Source organism: Stegostoma tigrinum, chromosome 17 (assembly GCF_030684315.1).
Source record: "Stegostoma tigrinum isolate sSteTig4 chromosome 17, sSteTig4.hap1, whole genome shotgun sequence".
Lineage (NCBI taxonomy): Eukaryota > Metazoa > Chordata > Chondrichthyes > Orectolobiformes > Stegostomatidae > Stegostoma > Stegostoma tigrinum.
Genome location: NC_081370.1, coordinates 13,033,459 through 13,045,168, shown reverse-complemented (window position 1 = coordinate 13,045,168; position 11,710 = coordinate 13,033,459). Strand labels below are relative to the sequence as shown.

The 11,710-nt window shown below is 46.4% G+C and overlaps 1 protein-coding gene across 2 annotated transcripts in view; it reads right to left on the bottom strand.

Annotated features, from left to right (window-relative positions):
- Positions 1–7,626: 7,626 nt before the first annotated feature.
- The window catches only part of rapsn (receptor-associated protein of the synapse, 43kD), a 58,364-nt gene continuing 54,280 nt past the window's right edge, over positions 7,627–11,710 (bottom strand). For both annotated transcript variants that reach the window (XM_048545843.2, XM_059651855.1), the window contains 2 exons: positions 10,504–10,703; positions 7,627–8,181 (listed from right to left, as the gene is read on the bottom strand). In XM_048545843.2, coding sequence (XP_048401800.1) covers positions 8,109–8,181; positions 10,504–10,703 — 273 coding nt within the window. In that variant the 3' untranslated portion in view covers positions 7,627–8,108. The remainder of the gene's footprint in view (positions 8,182–10,503; positions 10,704–11,710) is intronic.

Genomic DNA, 11,710 nt, shown 5'->3' with positions numbered 1-11,710 from the left:
CTGACCCAGACCACGCCACCTGGAAGGGGCGGGCACAACGCGGCCGCGGCTTACGGGCATGGGGGGGCGTGATAAAGTGCACAGCTACGCCCTTTGTGGGGCGGGGGTGTGGGTGCGTTAAACGCCGAACTCGGACCATTGGGGATAATAATGTGCAGAACTGGATGAACGCAGTAGCCCAAGCAGCATCGGAGGAGCAGGAAGGCTGACCTTTCGGGCCCACACCCTTCTTCAAAAATGGGGGAGGGGAGTTCTGAATTAAATAGGGTGAGGCGGATAGAGGAGAAGATGGTTTTTTCTCAGGTTTTGCCTCCACACTGAGACCGCCAAAAGCAATCCCAGACATCACCGTCACTGAGGCCGAGCCCCAGCACGTAAGCCAGTAAAAGTGAATGTAGGTGGGGTGGTAGGGAGGGGATAGGTCGGTCCAGGGAGGACGGACAGGTCAAGGGGGCGGGATGAGGTTAATTGGTCGGAGATGGGGGTGGGGCTTGACGTCGGTGGAAGGGATAGTTGGGAGTTAGGACGGGTTAGGGAGCCGGGACGAGCTGGGCTGGTTTTAGGACGCGGTGGGATTTTGAAGCTTGTAAAATCCACATTGATACCATTGGGCTGCAAGGTTCCCAAGAAGCAGCCTAATGGTATCAATGTGGATTTCACAAGCTTCAAAATCTCCCCTGCCCCTTCCGCCTCCCAAAGCCAGCCTCATCCCGCCCCCTGGACCGACTTATCCCCTCCCTAACTCCCCACCTACAATCACCTTTACTGGTTCCGTCCCCGCCCCTTTGACCTGTCTGCCTCCTCTCCATCTATCTCCTCCTCTCTCCCTATTTAATTCAGAGCCCCCTTTCCCTCCCCCCTTTCTGAAGAAGGGTGTAGGCCCGAAACGTCAGCCTTCCGACTCTTCTGCTGCTTGGCCTGCTGTGTTTATCCAGCTCTACATCTTGTTACCTCAGATTCTCCAGCATCTATAGTTCAAACTATCTCTGTTTTCTTCCTGTCTTGTTTGCAAAGTTGTAGCTTTCGTGTAGTCGACATGCTTGTGTAGGATGCCTCTCCAACCTGAATATTGTATGTCATGGCACGTGACCTCACACTGACCATGCTGCTTACCCGTGCAGGTCTATTCCCATGATTTTTGACAGCAAACTCTCTCCTGAAGATGACTGTCTCACTTCGAAAAGTCTTGGTGTTCCTGATGCCATTTCACCCTTATCCCCAGATCCAGGATGATTGAGTTAACCTGGTGTGGAATCGTCTCCCCGTTAGCAACTCTGTCTCTGTCATTGCGTGAGGGATGGTCTGATAATCAACAGGAACTGAGCCTGTTTGATATTGAGTGAAGTTGTAGGCTATTTTTTTTAAAGCCTGGCTTCAAAGTTTGGACTGCTGTTTCCAACAGAGCATTGAACATTGGATCATGTGGAGCTGTCCTTACATGCCGAATGCCATCCAACTTGAGGAAATACTCAAATTTGCTGCTGGTGAATGATGGCCTGCTGTCTGTGACTGACACCTCCAGTGGTCCATGTACTCCCAAAGATGCTGGCAACTTATCGACCTTTGTCCCCATATCTGATGAATGAACTCAATGCGCAACGAACTATTTTGAATGAGTATCCGCAATGACTAAAAGCATAGAGACCATGAACAAACCGGCACAGTTCATATGTTATCGAGTCCAGGGTCTGTGCAGCCATTCCATGAATGTGAGGGAGCTGCTGGCTGTAATTTTTGTCCTTGTTGCCACTTTAGGCACTACCCCACCAATGCGGCTATGTCTGCATCCAAACCTGGCCACTCAACATAACTTCTCACCAACATCTTCATTTCAGAAACCCCTGGACATCCCTGGTGGATTTCAACCAGTATCTGGCGATGACCTTTGCCTGGGACAATCACTCTTGTTCCCCTTAACAATATGCTGTCCTCTGTGGTGATCTAGTCTTTCCAGATCAAGAAATGTTTCAGTTCTGGCTGTGATGGCTCTTTTGTTTCCCCTTCACCGCCAGCTGTTTTAATTTTGGCAGGACAGGAATTTTTTTGTCTGATAATGTCAGCACTAACTGGAAGGGTATCCAGAAAGTTTAAATCTAGAATGGACTCTTCCAGTGGTCACACCACAAACGGTGTATCCACCAGTGGGAGGTACGGCTCCGCCTCCTCGACAATGTTCCAACTTGCAATTGTATACACTAGGAATAAAAGCCTACTGCTGAATTTGACTTGAAACTATAGTCAACATGGCCCTGTTGTATTTAATTAGCCCTGACAAGGGTTTGTGGTCCATTTCTATTACAAATTTACGTTCGGCAAAAGGTATTGGTAGAACTTTCTCACACAAACCTTCCTCCTCTATCTGGGTGTGTCTTCGTTTGGCCTCAGCCAAAGTCTATTGGGAGTTCCTCTCCCCAGGTCACCGGTGAGCCAACACTTCCCCGACACCATACGGGGAGGCATCACATGTCAGCACCACATCTTGCTTGGGATTGTGGTGGGCCAGCACCTTAGATGACGATAGCTGCTTCTTCACTTCTCTAAAGACTACATTTTGCCTCCAAGACCATTTCTAATGCTGACTGTTTTTCAATAGCAGATGTAAGTGTGCCAGGTTACGTATGAATTTTCTGTAATAATTCACCAAGCTAATGAAAGACCTAAGCTCCAGTACAGATGGATCACCTTTACTTTGTCTTCCAATGTAACCCAGTCTTGTTGCTCAAGTAGGTGACTTGGTATGCCCGAAACAGATTTTTTCTCTAATTATGATACATTTAAGCACTATGTCCAAGTTCACTAAATGCTCTTTTTTGCTCTTCCCAGTTATTAGCATGTCATCCAGATAAATGGTGATGTGGGATAGATCTTGTAAAATGTTCTCTAACGTTCACTGGAAAATGACACAGGCTGATGATCCCTCAAAAGGCACTCTCGTTTATTGGTACAAACCCTGTACAAAATGGGTATTAATTGTAGCATACTTCTGGGAATCCTCATCTAATCACAATCCCAGGCGCACACAGCTCATGTCCAGCTTTGTGAAGGACAACAGCTAGTTTTGTGTAAAAATCCTCAATGTAAGGGACCGGGTATTCATCCAGCTGCAAAAAGCTGTTTATCATTTGTATGAAATCCCCACAAAGGCAAACTGATCTGTTGGGCTTCACAATTTGTACGACCAGTGCTGCCCATTCCACTAACTGTACTGATTTGACGATTCTTTCACTTTCGAACTCCTGGATTTTAGCTTCTACTTTTGCATGCAAGACAAATGGCATTGGGCATGCCTTGCAGAATCGTGGAATTGTTTTCATGGTCAACATGACATTGGAATACAGCATTCACTTCTGGTCTCCTGCCAGAGGAGGGACATTGTGAAACTTGAAAGGGTTCAGAGAAGATTCACAGGAGATGTTGCCAGGGTTGGAAAGTTTGAGCTATAAAGTGAAGCTGAATAGGCTGGGGCTGTTTTTCTTGGACCGTTAGAGGCTGAAGTGGTTGTGGGGGAGGGGGGTGGCAGGGTGACCTTATAGAAGTTTATAAACACATGAGGGGCATGGATTGGGTGAATAGCCAACATCTTTTCCCCAGTGTAGGGGAATCCAAAACTAGGCAGCATAGGTTTAAGGTAACAGAGGCAAGATTCAAAAGGGACCTAAGGGACAACGTTTTCACGCAGTGGGTGGTGCTCATATGGAATGAGCTGCTAGAGGAAGTGGTGAGGGCTGGTATAATTATAACATTTAAAAGGCATTGGGATGGGTTTAGTAATAGGAAAGGTTTAGAGGGATGTGGGCCAAATGCTGGCAAATGGGACCAGATTAATTTAGGATGTCTGGTCAGCATGGACAGGTTAGACCGAATGCTGGACAGCTCTTTGGCTCTGTGACTATTTAAGGTGACAGGTTGGTGAAGAAGAGGGTGACAGTTTGGTGAGGGTTGGGCAGTAGGTGAGAGAGGGGAGGGTGAAAGGTTGGTATGGGGTGGGCAGTAGGTGGGAGAGGGGAGGGTGACAGGTTGGTGAAAGGTGGGCAGTAGGTGAGGGGGGAGAGTGAAAGGTCGGTGAGGGGTGGGCAGTAGGCGGGAGAGGGGAGGGTGACAGGTTGGTGAAGGGTGGGCAGTAGGTGGGAGAGGGGAGGGTGACAGGTTGGTGAGGGGTGGGCAGTAGGTGCAAGATGAGAGGGTGACAGGTTGGTGAGGGGAGGGCGGTAGGTTGGAGAGGGGTGGGTGACAGGTTGATCAGGGGGAGGATAGTGGATAGGAGGGTGACAGATTAGTGAGGCAGAGGGTGACAGGTTGGTGAGGAGAAGGGCGGGGGGTTGAGTAAGAGATTGGTGAGGGGAAGAGTGGGGGTGTTTTGGAGCATTGTTGGATAAGTTGGGAGTGGGAAGCTGCCAACCTGTCAGGGTGTGTAGTCAAGGAGAGGGTGGGTCACTTTGGGTAGATTTCAAGTTAGGGCGTGTTGAATCAGGGTGTTGATTCAGGATATCAGGTCAGGGGTTTACAGGCCTGGTTAGGGCAGACATAGGAGTTAGTCAGGACAGAAGATTGAAGGGGGTATTAAATCATGAACGATGCTGAACATTATGCAATCGTCAGTGAATATTCAAAATTCAGACCTTATGATGGAGGGAAGGTCATTGATCAAGCAGCTGAAGATGGTTAGGCTGAGGACATTACCCTGAGGGACTCCTGCAGAGATGTCTTGGAGTTAAGATGACTGACCTTCAAAAACTGCATGACTCAAACCAGCAGAGAGTTTGTCCCCTGATACTCATTTATTTTGTTAGGGTTCCTTGATGCCACACACGGTCAAATGCAGCCTTGATATCACGGGCTGTCACTCTCACCTCACTTCTGGAATTTAGCTCTCTTGTCCATGTTTGAACCAAGGCTGTATTGAGATCAGGAGCTGAGTGGCCCTGGTGGAAGTCAAACTGGGTGTCACTGAGCAGGTTATTGCTGAACAGGTACTGCTTGATCGCACTGTCACTGACACTTGCCATCACTTTACTGATGATCGAGAGTAGTTGATTGAGATTGAGATGATCGTGCTGGAGTACAATTCTGCTGCTGTTGATGGCCCATAGCACCTCATGGATGTCCAGTCAAGTTGCTAGATCTGTCTGAAGTCTGTCCCATTTAGCACAGTGCTAGTGCCACACAACACAATGAAGGGTATTCTCAATGTGAACACGGGACTTCACCAGAACTATAGAGTGGTCACTCTTACGGATACTGTTATGGGCAGATGGGGCAATAATTGGCCAGGTTTGATTTGTCCTGCCTTTTTTGGACAGGACATAAACTGGGCAATTTTCCACATTACAGCACAGAACCGTACAGCACAGGAATGGGCCTTTCGGTCCACAGTGTTGTGCTGAATATGATGCCGAATTAAATGTTTATCTATAAGTCCCTTAAATACCCCTATCATATCTGCCTCCACCTCCATCCCTGGCAGCAAGATCCAGACTCCTACCACTTCCTGTGTAAAAAACTTGCCCCTCACATCTCCTTTGAACTTTCCTCCTCTCACCTGAAATGCATGCCTGTGGTATTAGATATTTCTACTGTAGGAAAAAGATCTGAACATCAACCCTATCTATGCATCTCATAATTTTATAGACTTTGATTAAGTCTCCCCTCAGCCTCTGTCACTCCAGAGAAAACAACCCGGGTTTATCTAGCCCCACTTACAGCTCATACTCTCTAATCCAGGCAGCATCTGCACCTTCTCCTAAGCTTCTACATCCTTCCTGTAATGTTGCGACCAAAATTGAATGCAATACTCTAAATGTAACATAACCAAATTCTTATAAAGCTGCAACATAGCATGTTGACTCTTGTACTCAATTCCCTGACCAATAAAGGCAAGCATACCATATGCCTTCTTTACCACCCTATCTACTTGTGTTGCCATTTTCAGGGAAAACTATCAGATAGATGCCTGTGTTGAGGATGTACTTGAACAGCTTGGAAGTCTGTCCCATTTAGCACGGTGACAGTGCCACACAACACAAAGGAAGGTATTCTCAATGTGAACTCAGGACTTCAGATTGTACAGTGGTCACTCTTATTGATACTGATATGGACAGATGCATTTTCAGTCAGCAGATTGACAAGGATGAGGACAAGTATGTTCTTCCCTCTCAGCTTCCTCAGCACCCACTGCAGACCCAGCTTAGTAGCTATTTCCTTTATGATTTGATCAGCTCGATCAGTGGTGGTACCATCTAAGTAAGGTTGAATATGGGTTCCACACAACTTCCTTTCTTGACAATTCTGATCCTCTAGGAATAAAACTGAACGTTTGGTTTGTTTTAGTTACAGCTTTAGCTATGACGCAGCATTTAAAAGATAAGTATGAAGCTGGATGAACACAGCAGGCCAAACAGACACAGAGGAGCAGGAAAGCTGACGTTTTGGGTCGAGAAGGGTCTTGACCCTAAATGTCAGCTTTCCTGCTCCTCTAATGCTGCTTGGCCTGCTGTGTTCATCCAGAGAGAAGAACAGTTGTACAGATAATGATTAGCCCAGATGAATGAATAGCTACCACTGGGGACTATAGTGGCTAACAATGGGTTGTATGTAATAGCAGATTATGTGATAACAAGGCCTGGTGTATGGGTGTTGAGGTAAGGACAAGGGAGAAGGTGCCTCAAGTCCTAAAATTGTTGAACTCAATATTGAGTCCAGAAGGTTGTTGAGTTCTCAAGCAGTAAATGAGGTGCCGTTCTTGCAGCTTATGGTAAGCTTAACTAAGTAACACTTAAGTAAGTGTTAAGTAACACTGCAGCAAGCCTAAGGCAGAGTTGTTTGCCAAGGAAGGAGGAGGTGTGTTGAAGAGATGGGCAACTGGAAGTTCAGGGTCTTTTTTCCAGATACAGCACCCAGTCAATCCTTTGTTTTCCAAATATGGAGAAGACCATGTTGTGAGCAGCAAAGATTGAGTGAAGTGCAGATAAAGCGCTTCTTCAGCTGGAAGGTGTGTTTGGGCTGTTGTACACTGAGAGGGGGAGGAAGTAAGCAGGTAGATATTATATCTTCTGCAGTTGCAGAGGAAGGTGCCATGGGGCCATGTTGGAGTGTTGGGAATTACAGGAAGTACAGACTCCATTCTATTCTCTTAGTTCCTCCATCTCCATCTCAACTATGCTGACGATGCCAACTTTGACAAGGGGCCCTCCAAAATGCTCACCTTATTCCACAAACAAGGCTTCTCCAGTACCATGGTTGTCAGGGCCATCAGCTGGGTCCAACCTATCTCTCGCACTTCATCTGTCAACCTCTCTTTCCTTCCACATTGGTGATAGAGTCCCCTTCTCCTCAGCTACCATCCCACCAGCGCCCACATCCAAAGGATTATTAGCTGCCATTTCTTCCACCTCCAGTGGGACGCCACCATCAGATACATATTTCCCTCCTCTCCCTTGTCAGCCTTCCACAAGACTGCTCCCTCCAGCCATTACTTACTCCTTAACCCCTCCTTCTCACCCTATCTTCTGTATAGAAACCAACTTATTCCTAGCTACCATCAGTTCGGAGGACAGGTCACTGGACCCTAAACATCAACTTCACAGATGCTGCCAGACCTGCTAAACATTTCCAGCCATTTCTGTTTTTATTTCTGATTTCCAGCATCTGCAGTTCTTTGGTTTTTTACAAAATCTATTGAGGCTGGAAGAATTGCATCCAAGTTGATCCTGATGTTTGGATGAAACAGTAAAGATTTCTGAAGTCAAACATTCAAACAGATCACCTTGTTAATCAAATTAATTTGAACATCAGATGCTATAACGAATACATTAATCCATCAATATTCAGATCATTATCCTAATACATTACAACCAGATATCAGTCAAACATGTGTAACTCAGGTAACATTGTAGGGCCTTGAAGTCAATAGTCCAAGTAATTCTGTCATCTTGACCCCCATCCATTCAATGTTCACAGCTCGAGCCATTAGATGTTAACAGACTCTTAGCAAGGTGAACTCAGTCAAAAGTAGCTCCTTAAAGTGTTGTTGTCTGGGTTTGTGTCACTTTCAGAATCCATGGCTGTTTGTCAATGATTGGATTGGGAAAGAATTCCCCGTGTTGTCCCGGTCACACATAGCCAGGCTTCATGGCAGACCGCCTACAGTTTGGACAGCCTCGCGTTCCACTGTTTTGTAAGCATCTGGGACAGAGAGGGAGATCATTAGAAACAGCTAGAGCCCCAGCATAGTGCCCGATGGGTGAAAGGTTCCAGACTGCCCAACTCACTTGCTGAAAAGAAGCCCAGATGCTGGAGAGTCAAGGAGCAATCATTCTCAGAGCAATACCGACAATAGACAGAGAGAGACAAGGAGAAAAACACAAAGGAGCAGATAAACAGACAGGAAGGGAGTCAGAGAAAGAGAAGTGGGAGGAGTGAGAGACAGACAGAGAGAAATGAGACAGAGAAAGACAGATAGTGGGGAGAGAGATGGAGGGACGCATAGGAACAGATAGAGTGCGACAAAGATCCTGTCACAGAAAAAAAAGGAACATGGAAAGACAGAAACAGAGACAGATGGAGGCAAAGGCACAAAGAGAGGAGACAGGCAGAGAGAAGGGGAGAAGGCAAACATGAAGAGAGATAGAATCACAGGAAGATAGGGAAACAGGCAGAGAAACAGATGCGGGGAGAGAAGGGAAACATAGACACACATACTAATAGAGGAGGAGATAGAACAATTGAAATACAGAGAGAGAAAGATAGAGAGAAGGGGAGAGACCAAATCTGACTGAAACAGTAAGAAAAACAAACTGTTTACATCAGCTGTAGCGTTGAGTATAAGAGCAAGGAGGTGCTATTGGAGTTATACAGAGCTTTGGTCAGGCCACAGGAAGGATGTTATAGCGCTGGAGAGGTATAGAGGAGGTTCACTAGGATGTTGCCTGGGATGGAGAAATTGAGCAACAAAGAAAAGACTACATATTCTTGGATTGTTTTGTTTAGAGCAGAGAAGGCTAAGGGAGGTCTAAGGTGTATAAGATCATGAACGTATTGACAGGATGAATAGAGAGCAGATGTTCCCCTTGGTTAAAGGGTCAATCATGAGACAGAATAGAGACTAGGACCTGAGGGCACAGCCTTGGAGTTAAGGGAAGACCTTTTTGATCAGAGATAAGGAGAAACTTCTTCAGCCAGAGAGTGGTGAATCTATGGAATTCACTGCCACAGAAAGCTGTGGAGGTCAGTTCATTGAGCATATTTAAGCCTGAGATAGGTAGGTTCTTGATTGTCAAGGGGATCACGTATTATGGGGAGAAAGTGGGAGATTGGGGTTGAAAAATTTATCAGCCATGATTGAATGGTTGAGCAGACTCAATGGGCTGAATGGACTAATTTCTGCTCCTATGTCTTTCGGTCTTACAGTTTTAGGGTAAGAGGCAGGAGATTCAGAGGGGATTTGGGGATTTAAAAAAATGTTTCATTCAGCAGGTGGTTGAAATCTGGAATACACTGCCTGTGAAGGTAGTGGAGGCTGGAAACCCTACAACCTTAAAAATATTTGAATGAGCACTTCAAATATTGTAACATTCAAGATAATTGGACAATTGTAGAAAATTGGGATTAGCACACTTTTAGTGATAGCTGTGTCAGTGTAGACTCTCTGATGAAGGGTCTAGGCCCAAAACGTCAGCTTTTGTGCTCCTGAGATGCTGCTGGGCCTGCTGTGTTCATCCAGCCTCACATTTCATTATCAGTGTAGACTTGTTGGGCTGAAGGGTCTTTTTTGTGCTGTACAAATCTGTGAATCTATGAGGGCGAAAGCTTCCAAGAAACAGAGAGAGAAAAATGGAAAGAAAGACAGGGATACAGAGGGAGAGAAGGAGAGACTTAGACAAAAACAGACAGAAAGAGCATTGCTCAGTATAGTATTTGCTAAATACTAATTCTCTGATATGCGGCACTCCCTCAGCACTAACCCTCTGACAGTCCGGTGCTCCCTCAGTAATGACCTTCCAACAGCATGGAACTTCCTCAGTAGTGACCAACTAATAGTGTAGCACTTCCTCAGTACCGATGCTCTGACAATGCAGTACTCCCTCAGTACTGACCCTCCGACAGTGCAGCGCTCCCTCACTACTGACGCTCTGACAACGTGGCACTCCCTCAGTACAGACCCTCTGATGATGCAGCACTGCCTCAGCACTGAACTTCCGACAGTGAAGCACTCCCTCAGTACAGATCACCTGACACTGCAAAATTCCCTCAGTACTGATCCCCCCGACAATGCGGCACTCCATCAGTACTGACCCACCAACAGTGTAGCACTCCTTCAGTACTGACTCTCTGACAATGCAGCCCTCCCTCAGTACTGACCCTCCGACAGTGCAGCACTCCCTCAGTCCTGCACTGAAATATTTACTTTATGCTCTAGTGTCTAAGACGTGATCTCCCTTTACATGGCATTGCTCTGCAACTTACAAGTCGTTTTCATTTTTTTGTTTTTCTAGGTCTGAGACTTACTTTAGGTGGAAAAGATGGGAGCATGGCAGCGCCTGGAGCTGTGAGTTCTTATCTCCAATGGAATCTCCACACATCCCGCAGTACAACTCCATGTCTTCCATGCATTCATGGAATTTAACAACATGTTCTCGCAGAAGCTGCTGGGAGCCTTTCACTCGATAGATTGTCTCACTTAAACTGTGTGCCTTCAGCATATATAGCTAAGGAGAGGGAGCAGAAACCAAGCTTCAGTAGGTAGATGGGGCAGGGACAGTCACACACTCTCTCTCTCTCTCTTTTTCTCTCTCTCTCTCTCACACACACACACACACACACACACACACACACACACAAACTCACACACACTCAAACACACACAAACACAGGCAAAGACACTGAGAAAGAGGCAAACAGACAACAGGCATACACACAGACACCATCAGTAAGATGGGGCCAGATTTTCAGAGTTGCCGAAGCGTTGAATGTCTTTAAAATTTAGTTGACGGGACCTGATCCACTAAGTTCTGCCTCTATTTCTGACAGATTCCATTTTTGTCATTTCTGGGGGCATGATTCCCATATGATCAAAGCCCAAACTCAGCAAGCTCACTTGAGCTTTAGTTACAATCCCAGATAATGTTACTACTGGACAAGTCGAATGGCAGAAGTTGATACTGGCTCGATTGATTGCATCTTTAATCCTTCTTTGGTTGTCAATCTGTTGCTCATATCTTAGAATCCCTACATTTATTTCATTTATCTATGTTAAGTTTCACAATGTCAGGAGATCTCACACCCGTGTTGTGCTCCTCTTGCTCAATGTGGGAGCTCAGGGACATGGCTGATGTCCCTGAACTCCTTCATGTGCAGGAAGTGTGTCCAGCTGCAGTTCTTGTTAGACTGCTTGATGGTTCTGGAGCTGCGGATGGACTCACTTTGGAGCATACACGATGCTGAGGGCGTCGTGGATAGCATGTTTAGCAAGTTGGTCACACCGCAGATTAGGACTGCTGAGGGAGAAAGGGAATGGGTGACCAAAAGGCAGAGGAAGAGCAGGAAGGCAGTGCAGGTGTCCTGTGCGGTCATTTCCCTCCGAAAAAGGTATTCCGTTTTGGATGCTGTTGGGAGAGATGGCTCACCAGGGGAAGGCAGCAGTAGCCAGGTTCATGGCACCGTGGCTGGCTCTGCTGTACAGAAGGGTGGGAAAAAGAGTGGAAGGGCAATAGTC